At 44.9% G+C, this 13,617-nt stretch overlaps 1 protein-coding gene across 1 annotated transcript in view; it reads left to right on the top strand.

Annotated features, from left to right (window-relative positions):
• Window positions 1-3,123: 3,123 nt before the first annotated feature.
• The window catches only part of PPP1R18 (protein phosphatase 1 regulatory subunit 18), a 56,469-nt gene continuing 45,975 nt past the window's right edge, over window positions 3,124-13,617 (top strand). The window contains exons 1-2 of the mRNA XM_089515821.1: window positions 3,124-4,165; window positions 7,673-9,359. Coding sequence (XP_089371947.1) covers window positions 7,716-9,359 — 1,644 coding nt within the window. The 5' untranslated portion in view covers window positions 3,124-4,165; window positions 7,673-7,715. The remainder of the gene's footprint in view (window positions 4,166-7,672; window positions 9,360-13,617) is intronic.

Genomic DNA, 13,617 nt, shown 5'->3' with positions numbered 1-13,617 from the left:
GATTCCACCTCAACATTAGGAAGAACCTCCTGACAGTAAGAGCTGTTTGACAGCGTAAGATGCTGCCTGGGAGTGTGATGGGAGTCTCCTTCTTTGGAGGTTTTTTAAGAGAGGCTGGATGGCCATCTGTCAGGGGTGCTTTGATTGTGTCTTCCTGCATGGCTGAATGGGGTTTGACTGAGTGACCCTTGGAGTCTCTTCCAACTTTATGATTCTATTATTCTAATATTTTTAATGTTTAGTTTTTTAACCATACATTATTTAATTTTTTTATTTTTTATTTAAATTTTAAAATTAAATAAATTTTATTTATTTAAATTTATTTAAATTTTATTTATTTAAATAATAAATAAATAAATAAATAAAATCTTGTTTTTAAACTTTTATTAATGTTCTTCTATTGTTTCTAATTAGTATTGTTTTAAATCTGGTGATAGCCACCTTCAGTCCCATTATCGGGAGACAGATGGGATTAAAATTAATTAATTAATTTTTTTAAAAGTCCAACCGGAGAGCATTTCCTCCTATTTCTAATGTCTAGTTTACACCTCTTCTTCTATCTTTTCTCTTTTCCATTGTGCCACCAAAGGAGGAAAATACGGAAAGGGGGATTCCTACACAATGTTGGAGTCATTGATCGTGCCAGGGACTGTGTATCAGTTAGTAATCCAACAGGTCCCAGGTAGACCCACTGAATCAATGGGACTTACATAAGTGTTGGTTTATTTTGTACTACTAAGAAAGAATTGTACCCAATGGGCATAAATGTGGCGCTGCTCCTTGACCCACCGGGGGCGGGCGGGATTCTGGTCTCCTACATCAGATAGCCTAAGAAGCACTGATACAGGCAATGAGAAACATATTATATGCATATACATATGGAGTACAAGGAGAACCCTATATATTGTATTGTGGGGGGTGGTTTCTGTTTTACAGAGACTAAAATATATACAGGGTTTTCATGTAACCATGTTCCCAAGAGAACACATTTATCATTCTCTGTAAAAGACCCACACACATTGCCTCATACAATATACGTAATGAAGAACATATTGTGTGCATTTGTGTATGTGCCCTTTGCACATGTGTATCCATTTTTAAAGTTTTTTAAATTAAATTTTAAAAATTAATTAAAAATTAATATTAAATTGTTTATTTTTTTAAAAAAATCTTTAAAAACATCACATCTTTTTCACTTTAACCACATGAAACTATGTGTATGTAAATACATTTAGGCCGTTCGTACGGCCATGTAATTTAACATCAATTTTGCAAAGTTGTTTTTGTCACAACTATTACCATTACGTTCAGTGATATATGGCAATTAAGATTTATGAGTATCATTAGTACAAAAATCTTTACAAAGGATTCTGTATGGTGTGGTATGGCAGGAGGTCAATGGGGGAGAGTGACAGCATGAGTTACCACACCGGGTGACACCAACCCTAGCAATGCCGCTGCATGCCATACAGATAGACTTGATCAGGGAATACACCAGCCTGGGCCTGCAGGACCTGAGCAGAGGACACTAGGACTTGGAGGTGTCTCATCCACAGGGTCACCATGAGTCGGGGTTGACTCAAGGACAGTTAACAACAACAACAAACTCAGAGGAAGCCATTGGCAAACCCCCTCTGAACAAATCTTGCCAAGAAAACCCCCTGACAGGTTGGCGTTAGGGTTACCATGAATCAGAAACAACTTGAAGGCACACAACAATACACACATAACATGTTCCTCATTATCTATACGGCATGAGAAGATGTGTGTGTGTGTATCTGCCTGTCCAGAGACTCATCTCTGCCATGAATGCCACTGAGTGTCCTTGGGCAAGCCACACTCTTTCAGCCTCAGGGGAAGGCCATGGCAAACCCCCTCTGAAATAATCTTGCCAAGAAAACTCTGTGACAGGTTCACCTCATAAGTCAGAAACGACTTGAAGGCACACAACAATACACACATACGATATTCCTCACTATTTATATTGCATGAGAAAATGTGTGTTTGTATGTCTTTCCCAGAGACCCAGCTTGGCCATAAAACCCCACTGGGTGACCCTGGGCAAGATGCCACACTCTCTCAGCCTCAGAGGAAGGAAAGGGCAAACTCCCTCTGAACAAATCTTGCCCAGAAAACCCTGTGACAGGTTCACCCTAGGGTTGCCATAAGTCAGAAATGACTTGAAGGGACACAACAATGATACACACATATGATATTCCTAATTATTTATATTGCATGGGAAGATGTGTGTGTGTTTCCCACAAGACCCAGCTTGGCCCTGAAACCCCACTGAGTGTCCTTGGGCAACCCACACTCTCTCAGCCTCTGGGGAAGGCAAAGACAGAGCCCTTCTAAAGAAACCCTGTGACAGCTTCACCTCAGGGTCACCATAAGTGGGAAATGACTTGAAGAAGGCCCCCAATTTATGTTTTTATAATGCTATTTTCTTATATCCCCACCTTTCTCCCCATATAGGGACCCAACCCCAAAGGCAAGGGGGCTGGCTGCCTGAGGGGAATGCCAGGAATGTGCTTATGTGTATGTGTGTGTGGGGGGGGTGTCCTTGTCTGTGGGGCTCATAATGCCCCCCCCCCCCCCATTGAGCAAAGCAGAGTCTGTGGGGCAGAATGCCTGCCATGGTCATCCTCCTCCACTTGGAGGGAGAGGCCTTAAGGCAGAGGGCCATAAAAAGGGAAGGGAGGCCATGGCCCAGATGTGTGCCAATAATGAGCCCCCTCCCTGGCTGCCCCTCTCCCCTTCGCCAGCCATTCCCCGCCCCTTTCCCATTGTCCTCCCCTCCAGTTGACACACAAAGACCCCCATCTTCCCCTCCTCTCCCTCCTCTCCTCCTTTCTCTTGTCTCTTGCTTTCTTCTCTTCTCCTTTTCCTTCTCTTCTCTCTCTTTTCTTCCCCTACCCCAGTTTTTTTTCCTTCCCCCATCTTGGGTTAAATAAAGGGATTTGAAGCCATGGGGCTGGAGGTGGAGCTGGGCCATGGATTAAAAGAAGCGGCTGGCTGAAGAAGAGAGCTGGAGGGAGAGAGAGAGAAGGAAGGCTCTTTCTTTCTTTCTTTCTCATTCCTTTGCTTCGAGCCGCAAACTTCCTCGCAAAGCTTGAGGAGGAAGGAGGTGGAAGGGAAGGGGGTTTAAAAAGAAGAAGGAGAAGGAGGAAGAGAGAAAGAAAAGGAACTGACTAATCCAAAAAAGCCCTCCTCCTCCTCCTCCTTTTTCTTCTGCTCTTGACTCAGATCCGCTGCTTGAATCCCCTCCCTTCCTTTTGGGCTTTGGCAAAAGGAACTTCGGATTTCAGAAGAGCTGGAGGCAACACAAAGACACAAACACACACACAAACACACACCCAGGTTCCCAGCCAAGATGGACCAAGCGGAGGAGCCAGCAGCCCACCTTCTGCCCTCCATCTCCAAGACCAGGCTGGTTTGAGAGTGAGTAGAAAAGACTGATCCTGGTTTCCCACCAGAACCAACACTATTCTGTTGGTTTCTTCGTTTCCCCCCTTGGCCCCAAAAGGTTGGGGGACTTCCTAGCCCTTTCTTGGAAAGAGCCTTCTTCACAGCCCTTTCGCTCCAAGATCTGAGTTTCCATTCGTTGTTGGCTTTGGGGGTGTGTGTGTGTGTGGACAAACCCTGTCGATATCGGCTTAACTGGGATCTGAACCACCTCTCTGCTCTGCTCTCTCTGGCTCCTCCTGGATCCTCAGAAATCCTTGGGATACATAGCCTTTTTCAGCTCCTACTTGGATCTCCTGGTTCTTCTCTGGACATTCCTTGGATTCTCTCCAGCTATTGGGACATTCCTTTTTTGGATTGTTAAGAAAACCACTTTCTGCACCCAGTTTGGGCACACCTGGATTCTTGGGATTTTCTCTGGCTATCCGGGATCCCATGAAAATCCACCCATTGGCTGCTCTGTTGCTTTGGTCCCCTGGATCTCCTCTCAGCTGTTGAGATTTGAGCTGCTCTTCCCACTGCCTGGCTGCCTTTTTTTGTTTCCTCTTCAGGAATCTCAGCTTTTGACCCAGTTAAGAATTTCAAAAGGCGGAGCTGCTGGGTACCCAAGTCGATTGAGCATCCTCACCTGGCACTGTTGGTTTCTGCAGCCTTTTGCACTCCAGGGATCGCTTGAAATTCTGAAAGTCTCTTACATTAGGTTTGTATTACTCCTGTCCATATCCTTCTTATTTTGTATATTCTTATGTGTAAGTCTAGAAATGTAAGTCAAAAAATTGACCCTGAAAACCTAAATCGACTTATATATGGGTCAATGTAAGTATTGTATCTTAACTCTTATTTAAAATAAGGAACCATCTCCCGGTGAAAGGTAAGAGTATAATCTGTCCTGGAAGCACTGACCCCCTCTTCTCTCTCATCCATCCAGCTTTAAGAGTGAGCACAAAGAGTTATGTCTGCTGGAATGTATGGCTACATTCTTTGACATTGTTTTCCTTTGCTTCATCGTTTAGATCCTAAATTTCACTCTCAACTTATGCACAGGTCTTATCAAAATCCATAATTTTGGCCCCAAAACTCACCCTCGACTTATACATGGGGTCAGCTTATAGTCGAGTATATACAGTAATTCCATGTTTGTCCTCGTTGTTGCTGTTTGGTGCCTTCAAGTTGTTTCTGACTTAAGGGTTTTTTTCTTCGTAAAGAAAGTTCTAGACTTAGATAAGATGACTATAAATTAAGAGATGAAACATCAGAACAGTTTCTAGATGATTGGAGTAAAGTGCTTACACATTTAGAATACAAGCGGGGCCACATGACTACAAACTTAATTAAGATCGAATAACTTTGCTTTATCAAATCTTAGTAGTGTGACGATTTAAAAACAAAGGTAGTCACCAATAGCAATATATGTAAAGGACAAACTTCCCTTTGTGGACATGTGGATATTAGCACGAAACAAGAAAATAAGATATCATTAAAAACTTAAATACCAGTGAAATGTGAGACAACCATGGGAAATTATTTCAGCATATGACAAATTTGATTCTAATAGTTGGTAATGGGTGTCTGAAGATACAGGAAGCCTGTCAGTAAAATGAATGCTTGGTTCTAAGAAAATACCGAACCTGTAGAATGAGTTATGTTTAACTGTTTGTCTAAGATTGTTTGTCCAATATCTTTGTTGTCGCTGTTGTTGTCTTATAAGTTTTTTATTGTCTGTATACATTTTAAAACTAATCATGGGGTTTTCTTGACAAGATTTGTTCAGGGGAGGTTTGCCATTGAACTTCCCCTGAGGCTGAGAGAGTGTATCTTCCCCAAGGTTACCCAGTGGGTTTCACGGCTGAGCAGAGAATCAGACCCTGGTCTCCAGAGTTATAGCCAACACTCAAACCACTAAGCCACTCTGGCTTCCTCCTCCTCCCTCTTAAGAAGATTGATCTTCCTTTTCAGTCTTAAAGCGGAGCCATCCAAGATGGTATTTTTATTTCAGGTATTTAATTGTGCTGTAGCCTACTTTGGGAAATCAGAAAAATTAGCAGTGTAGTGTTTATATTTCCCATAAATACATCTTAATCGCCCTACTCAGTGGCTAGGCACATGGGGTTCTAGGTGACCTTTTAAAGCCAAAGCCACTTGCCATTCTAAACTCAGATTAAAGGAATTTTCCCTTCCCTGAAAGATGCAGCTGGGGAGTGGGAGATCAGGGCATTGGGCCACTCCCCATACGTTTTCTGTCTCACCTAATTAAATTTTCCTTCAGTGCCCAAATTGCAATAGCCTAAAATTTCAGCAGAACATTTTGAAATACAGTTTAGACAGCCAAACAAAAAGGACAGACAAAATAACCAAATAAATACAAACACAGCAAATTGAAGAGTTCTAGCCCACGGAATCATAGAATCATAGAGTTGGAAGAGATCACAAGGGCCATCCAGTCCAACCCCATTCTGCCATGCAGGAAATCTCAATGAAGCATCCCTGACAGATGGCCATCCAGCCTCTGTTTAAAAACCTCCAAAGAAGGAGACTCTTCCCCTCTCCGAGGGAGTGTGTTCCACTGTTGAATAGCCCTTACTGTCAGGAAGATCTTCCTAATGTTGAGGTGGAATCTCTTTTCCTGGAGCTTGCATCCATTGTTCCGGGTCCTGTTCTCTGGAGCAGCAGAAAACAAAGCTTGCTGTCTCCTCAATATGACATCCCTTCAAAGATTTAAACAGGGCTATCATATCACCTGTAAACCTCTTCTCCAGGCTGAACATACCCAGCTCCCTAAGTATATTCTCATAAGGCAAGGACTGTTAGCGCCTCACTCTCTTGAATGGAAGAAATTTGTGGACTGAAGGAAGATATCATGGGAGACAGAATTCTAATGAGGGGAAATACATACATTTTAACACACACACCCTCCTGCTACACCCTTGTCTCCATCCTTTTGAGGGTGCACAAGGCCATCTCCTCTGTAGCTGAATCTCAACAGGAAACTAGTGACATGCACTTGATTCCTGCTGCGTCCCTGCTGCTTGGTATCAGATTGCATTTCTCGGTGTAAAAATGCAAGAGCTCCATGTTTCAATCTAGATTAAGTAACCTGGGTTGCATCCTTTTAATCGGTGTTCTTTTTTGGCTCTTGAGCTCAATATGTAGTGCTATTTTAGCCTTATTTATATTTGGTTTACCCTACACCCCTGGCTCTGTATTCAGTTGTTCTGCAGGCAGGGTGAGAAATATGGATTTAGAAGCACCACTGCAAGATTAAAATGTTTTGAAGAAAGAGCCATCAGTGACTGTCTCCTCCTCCTGTTCTTTAACCTCTCTCTTCTCCAGTTGCCCAAAATACAGTCAAAGCATGTAGAGAGATGAACCAGTCTTGAGGCTACTGGCTGTTGGGCTTGTTTGCTTCCTTCCTTTGGGTGCCTGGTGGTCCTTGTGTGGAGATCCACGTGTGGAACTGTCACACCCACCCCTCACAAGACTGGGGAGGGGAGGGGAGGGAGGGTGTGTGACGTGTGCCGGAAAGGATGAGTGGATTGGGTGGGTGGGGGAGGGAAAAAACAAGTCCCAGGCGGAGCCAAAAGGAGGGCTTTTCATCTCTCTGTCTCTTTCTTTCTGTCTTTCTGAAGCTCTCACAGTTCTGCTTTTCAACCCCTCCTACCCCACTGTCCTTCCCCCTGGTCCTTACAGTTGTTCCTCCTTCCTTCCTTCATCTGGCCTTTCCCTCTTCCTCCATCCTTCTGTTTCCCTCCTTCCCTGAATCTGTTGTTCTGCCTCCACACCACTTCTTCTCCATCCCACCACACCCCCTTTGCCCACCTTCCATCTATCTATCTTCCTTTCACATGTTTTTTTATGAATAATTTACCTCCCCTTGGTCTGTGGTCTCTTATTTTGCTCCAATATTCCCTTCTATTTCTCCTCCTCCTTACCCCCACCCACCCCTCTCTCCAAACCTTTTCCCACCCATGCCCACTTTGCTCTGGTTATCCTTTTCTTTCTTTTTTCTCCTCCTCTCCTCTACTTTCCCTCATCTCCCTTTCCCTTTCCTGCTGCCTTTTCCTTTATCCACTTGAAGACAGCCTGCTTCTTTATTATTTTTCCTTTGGTTTACATCCTTCTAATTCTTGAAGCTCCTTTCTCTTTTCATATCTTCTTTCTTTCTATCTATCCTTCATTTCTTTTTTTTACTCTCCTCTTTCTTTCCCAGGTTTTTTGCCTGTTTCCTGCCATTCCACACTTCTCAGGCAAAGATGTCGTCAGCTCCTGTGCTACCAGAGTGGAAACTCCAGTTGCTGGAGCGCCGTCGTAAAGAGGAAGAGGAAGCCCGCCGGCGGGAGCGGGAACAGCAAGACCGCATGGCCAAGATGCCAGCCTGGAAGCGGGAGATCATTGAACGACGACGAGCCAAGCAGGGCTCCAGCACCTCCTTCTCAGAGACAGGTGGGCCAGGGGGAACTGAGAGTGGAGCAGCCCCTGTAACTAGTACAACACCAACAGGTCCAGGAGGAGAGCTAGAGAGTTCTGTGCTGCAGGAGAAGATTGGGCCAGTCCACCAAAACCCTTTCATCCAACTGGAGAAGCGCCGTTACAAGGAGTCTGCCCCAGCAGAGAGTGACCTTGCCAGTGCTAAAGCCAAGCAGATTGTGGATCTCTATGGGCAGATTCCAGGTGTCCGCACCCTACGCGCTGACAACGTCATCATCATTGAGACAGTGCCAGGAGCACCACCAGCACAACTTGCCAGCGATCGACACTCAGGGGAAACCAAATCAGGCAGTGTGGAATCCCTCAATGAACTGTTGGCGCGGCGCGGGGGGAGTGTGACGGAGATACGTGCTGGGGAGGTTTTCATCGTCAAGTCCGCTTTAAGCCGCAGTGTGGAGGACCTCAATTCCATCGGCAGAGCATCCTTGCCAGAGCAGCGCCGAGGGCGGGTGAGCAAATTGCTGAGCCGGTTCAGCCAGGAGGACAGCAGTGGGACAATGTCACCACGTCCAGTGAGATCCTTGAGTACTGAGAATCTGATAGAGAGCAGCTATGTAGCGAGAAAGCCAGGCCACTCACGGGTAGATCCCAGTCCAACCCGGCAGTACCATGACAACACACCCAACCCTCCCCGTGACCTTCCGGGACTGACCTCTCCAGTGCCCTGCACTGTGGCATCTTATCGCAGCCAATTTGAAGCCAAATCTGGCAGTGGGGAAGCCTGGCCAGACAGCCCCCCAAGACGCTCGCCAACTGCAAAAATATGGAGCAGGGAGGCTGCCTCTCCAGAGAGAGGGCTCAAAGCTGAGAGCAGTGATTTGGAGGCTTCTTTTGAGATCTACCCCGCACCACCCCCAGCCTTGGTCGCTGAAGATGATGTCCAGGGCAAGGCCTTGGCCAACCTGCGTCTCCATTCCCGGAACTCCTTTGTGGTGGTGCCGCGGCGGGGATCAGCCTCCCCACCCCCAGAACCCAAGCAGGAAGCCAGCCCTTCCCCTCTTCCTCCTTCTCCTTCTGTCAAGCCCCCAGCCCCCACTTCCTGCTCCTCACCGAGCTGTGAACAACTTCTCCCGGACTCTGAGGAGCTTCCCGAGGCTGAGGCCATGAAACGTGCTGGAGGAGGAAGTGCCAGTGTTAAGGAGGATGTCAGAGTGGGGGGCTTGGCCCGGGCCTCATCCCCCCACCCAGCTGTGCAGCGTCGCAGTGGAAACACTATCACAATCAATCCCCGCAAAGCCCCCATGGCACCTATCACCACAGCAGTGGAGAACGGCATTGAGAATGACATTCTCCCAATCATGGCACCTGTAAAGAAGCGCTATCCCACAGCCGAGGAGATCCAGGTGATTGGAGGGTATCTCACTCTGCAAAGATCTTGCCTTGCGAAGAATGACCCACATCGGAAAAAGGTAGGGGAAGCTGCCTGCCTGGCTCTCTGTGAAGCTAACTTTTGCAGCTCTTTTGCCCACCCACCCCTTCTGCCTTGGAGCCTATCTTTGTTTATTTCCTTGTTTTGACCTACACTTTCCCTTTATTTTTTCATTTGTTCTTTCAGCAGCTTGCCTGTTCCTCACACTGTTTTCTGACATCTTCCTTCCTTTTACTCTTTCATTCCTTTATCTCTTTTTTCATTCAACATTCCAAAGCAACTGGAATCTTTCAAGTCAGTAATTGCAGTGGGAGATGACTTCATTTGAAGTTCATCTTGTTAAAAGTTGTGGGATTTGGTGGCAGCAACTAGGACCTAGATCTGCTTTATGATTAAAACTTTCCATAGCTTGCTGGCTTGCTTTAAAAAAAAAAACCAAAGTAGAAAATGTACTTTGTCTTTGTAAGGAAGTCATTGCCTTTCCCATTTTACAGCTGAGCAAAGGAGAAGTGAAGGATATGGAAGTTTGTTCACAGCTACCTTGCAGGTTTGTGACTGATGAGACTTGTGCCCCCTGTCTCTCAAGATCAAAGTCCAACACTTTAGCTAGAAGAGGCTTCCTAACTTTCCTTTGGCTACCTACCCTTAGTATTCACCATTTGTTATAGGCTCAGGAGAATTGGGTGAAGGAAGGATTTGTTTTGGTTTTTGGTCTATTAAAAGATGCACTGGATACACAATAGTTTTACTCATTACCATGTAAGGAATAATAGTTAACAGCTTCTAGGATGTCTGATCAGCAGCCTAGTGAGATACACTCAGAGTGCTTCCGGGCAGCTGGGTTCTGCTGCTACCAGTCAAAAGACACTTTGCAACTATGGCCTTGAATCCTATTGGTTCTTCCCAACCAGAGTCAATCAGTTCAGTTGTTGAATGGTGAGTCAACACATATCCCTTGAATCAGTGGCTCTAGTCTCATTGGGACTGACAGGATTTAGGCCAATATCTGTATCCCTTGTAAAGTTCTATGAACAAAGCAGCATGATTCCCAGATGAAGTACTTGTCCGTAAGCACCTGGGTTATTTTCCCTCTTACTTTTTTGTCTCTGATCAGTCTTTCTTTATCTCTTCCCTTCATTCCTCTTTCTCATTTCCTCCTCAGCAGTGCTTAGAGGAACTCTCCTACATCCTGAGAACTACATTAGACCTCCCCCATCCCTCAAGGCAATTTTTAAAGAAAGCTGGCTGTGGTTGATTTCTCCCATTCAACCAACAATTCTCATAGTACCTTGCAGCATTTTTGCACGAGATACCAGAATGGGCATCAGCTTTGAGCTTCTCTCACTTTATCAGTGTAGTGCTTGAACATTGTTCCTAGGGAAATTGAATATCTACCTTGTCGGCAGTGCAGGTTTTACGTTCCTTTGCAATCGGCTTGGGCTGTACCCGATGGGTTTCTGAGCCTCACGTGTGAAAATGGCTCTTCGCCATCCTTGGTATTTATAGACAGACCCCAGGAGCCCCAGCCACAGGCCAGATCCCCTGTTGTGTTGGCTGGGTTTTATAAGTACATGTCCAAAATGCAAATCTTCTGCAAGTTCAAAGTGGGGGGATCAATATCATGGTTGTAGTTAACATGCAATTGCTTGCTCATCTGTAATTTCATCAGGAGTTGGCTGTGATCACTTGAAAGCCGCTGCCATTGTTGTCAAAGGGACAAAAGCTCACTCTGTTAAGGAGTGAGACGTCAGTGGAATGTCTTAAGTCCAGTTGTATCCCACAGACACAGGAATAGGTCAACTGAGATTAGGGGGCAGGACGAACAGATAAGGCCATTTCAGAGAATGTGTTGTAATTTCCACACTAATATTGCTGACCTGAGAGAAAGATTTGATTTGTCTCCTGGCTTATGATCTTAATTCAGCACCCACAAATCAAATTTAATTTAATGCACAAATTAGAAATTCAGGAAAGATCCCAGCCCCAAGACCTGGTTTTATGCACTAAATGTTTTACAATTTGTAAAATAGGATGTGACATATAAGAAAGGAGTGTTGAACCTCTTCCCCATCCACTATTTCTCCCTTTCGCTTCGTTCCTGTACCTCAGCTTCTACCCGCTTGGGATCCCAGGTACCTGTTTTCTGCTGCTGTTCAGGGGATCAGTGTGGGAGCAAAAATTAAGCTCCTCTCCCCATACCACCTCTCCCCTTCCACATCCTATGTAGAAGATGGAGTAAGCCTGTTTTCTGCTGCTGCTGAGATTAGAATACAAACCAATGGATTCAAATTACAAGAAAAGAGATTTCACTTAAATATCAGAAAGAACTTCTTTATTGTAAGAACAGTGGAATAGACTGCTTTGGGGATGGGGGTGAACTCTCCTTCATTGAAAGTCTTTAAGTAGAAGTAAGTGGGTATCTTTCAGGAGTGCTTTAGCTGTGTATTCCTGCATGTGGCCCTTGTGGCCCCTTCCATCTCTATGATTCTAGGGCCCTGTACAGACCGGCGAAAAGCGCCAGCCTATGGGCGGAGCGAGGGCTGAGCGTCCGCACACTCGAAGCCCTACTGTTGCCAGCAGGATGTCATTGCGGTGCGCGCTGGTCTACACGGCATGCACCATGATAACGCACCTCCGAACGGCGCAGTGCAGAAGGGGTGTCATCATGGCATGCCATTGCACCTATGCCACCCTTTCCAAGGAGCAAGAAGAAGCTACTTTTTTGCGGCTTCTTTTTGCTCCCTCTGGAAGCCACAGTATGTAGTTGCCATGGCCTCAATCTGGGGCAAAAGTAGGTGGCATTGAGCCGCCCGTCTGTACAGCTCCTATGATTCAGGTTGCATCTGCACTGCAGAAATAATGCAGTTTGATACCACTTGAACTGCCGTGGTTCCATTCTGTGCAATTTTGGGATTTGTAGTTTGCTTAAGCACCAGAACTCCCTGACAGAGAAGGCTAAATAGCTCACAAAATACAGATCCCAGAATTCCTTAGCAGTGAGCCATGGCAGTTAAAGTGGTGTCAAACGGCATTATTTCTGCAGTGTAGATTGCCCTGCTATTATCCTTCGCCACTGCTTTTAAGTGTTTGTTGGGAGACTGTGGTCTGAATCTGGTGTGGAGAGCATGTGGTGTTGTGCCAGGTGTGGTTGGACTGTAAGTCCCAGAAGCCCTAGTGAGCACAGTCAATATTGAAGTATGCTAGGAGCTGGAGTTCACATTTGGTGGGTCACATTATTTTCCATCCAAGATCTAATTTGTAGAGTCAACTAGAGTTGAATCAATGAAACTACTGAAACAGTAAATTTTATATAAATGTTAATTTATCAAATTTCCATTGATTAATAGATCTTTCTACATTAATCTAGATGGGACTTCAAACTACATTTAAGGTTTTCCCACACTTCTAGTTTGGCATTCAAAGCATCCGCGTGGATCCCTGGCTGGATCTTCTGAGAGAGTTGCATAAAAAGCAGGCCTGTGACTATCTTCTCCAAAGAAATGGGAGTGTGGGTGGGCGACTATATATATACAAGTTTAATTAATGCAGAAAGAAAGTACATGAACAGTAGAGGTTAGGAGGGAGCCTGAAGGTGATTTTGTAGAGAAAAGGGAAGACTTGCAAAGACAGTTAAGAGAACCAGGAGCCAAAGAAATGACCATAGCCGCATCAGCAGTGTATTTGCTTACTGTAAATTGAGCAAGACAGGACATGTCAAAACCAGAGAAGAATGTATTGCATATCTTCCAGGCAAAGCACAAAAATTGTGGAAAGCTTGTGATTTAGGCCTATGAGTTAATAAGGTAATTGTCTAAGATATCCTGGCTCTGTTTCCATGGGATATGGACAAAAACAAAACAAGCTGGGGGGGAAATAAGGGAGTTGGATGGAAATTCCTCATCTAAATTTAGGAAAACAATCATGTATCTGTGAGTTTCTCAGTGTTCCAATGTGAGAAAGCAGATACAGATAAGTTTTGCTTAACTCCCGTAATACTAGAGTTACCTATTAAGGGTGAAATGGGGACCTCCCCCATGAAATTGTCCTTCGGACTCCAAATTTGTAACACTGCAATGATTTAAAAGTTCTGTTGAGCATTTAGAAATAAGAGTTAAGGCATCCAAAGAAAAGGGGCAAATACAATTAACAAAGGAAATCTAACACACCAAACAGAAGAGCTCAAAGTGTGAATTATTTTTCAACATCTCCCTTTCTGCAGGGCTGGAAATTTGGGGATAGAAGGCCCATTTCATTTGGGGGCTGCATAATTCTTGTTTGGGTAGACAGTAGGCATTTTG

The sequence above is a fragment of the Sceloporus occidentalis genome, unplaced genomic scaffold (genome assembly GCF_023333645.1).
Source record: "Sceloporus occidentalis isolate IW3139 unplaced genomic scaffold, rSceOcc1.0.p SCAF_1, whole genome shotgun sequence".
Classification (NCBI taxonomy): domain Eukaryota; kingdom Metazoa; phylum Chordata; class Lepidosauria; order Squamata; family Phrynosomatidae; genus Sceloporus; species Sceloporus occidentalis.
The sequence above is the reverse complement of the archived record's forward strand: the minus strand, read 5'-3'. Positions and strand labels throughout refer to the sequence as shown.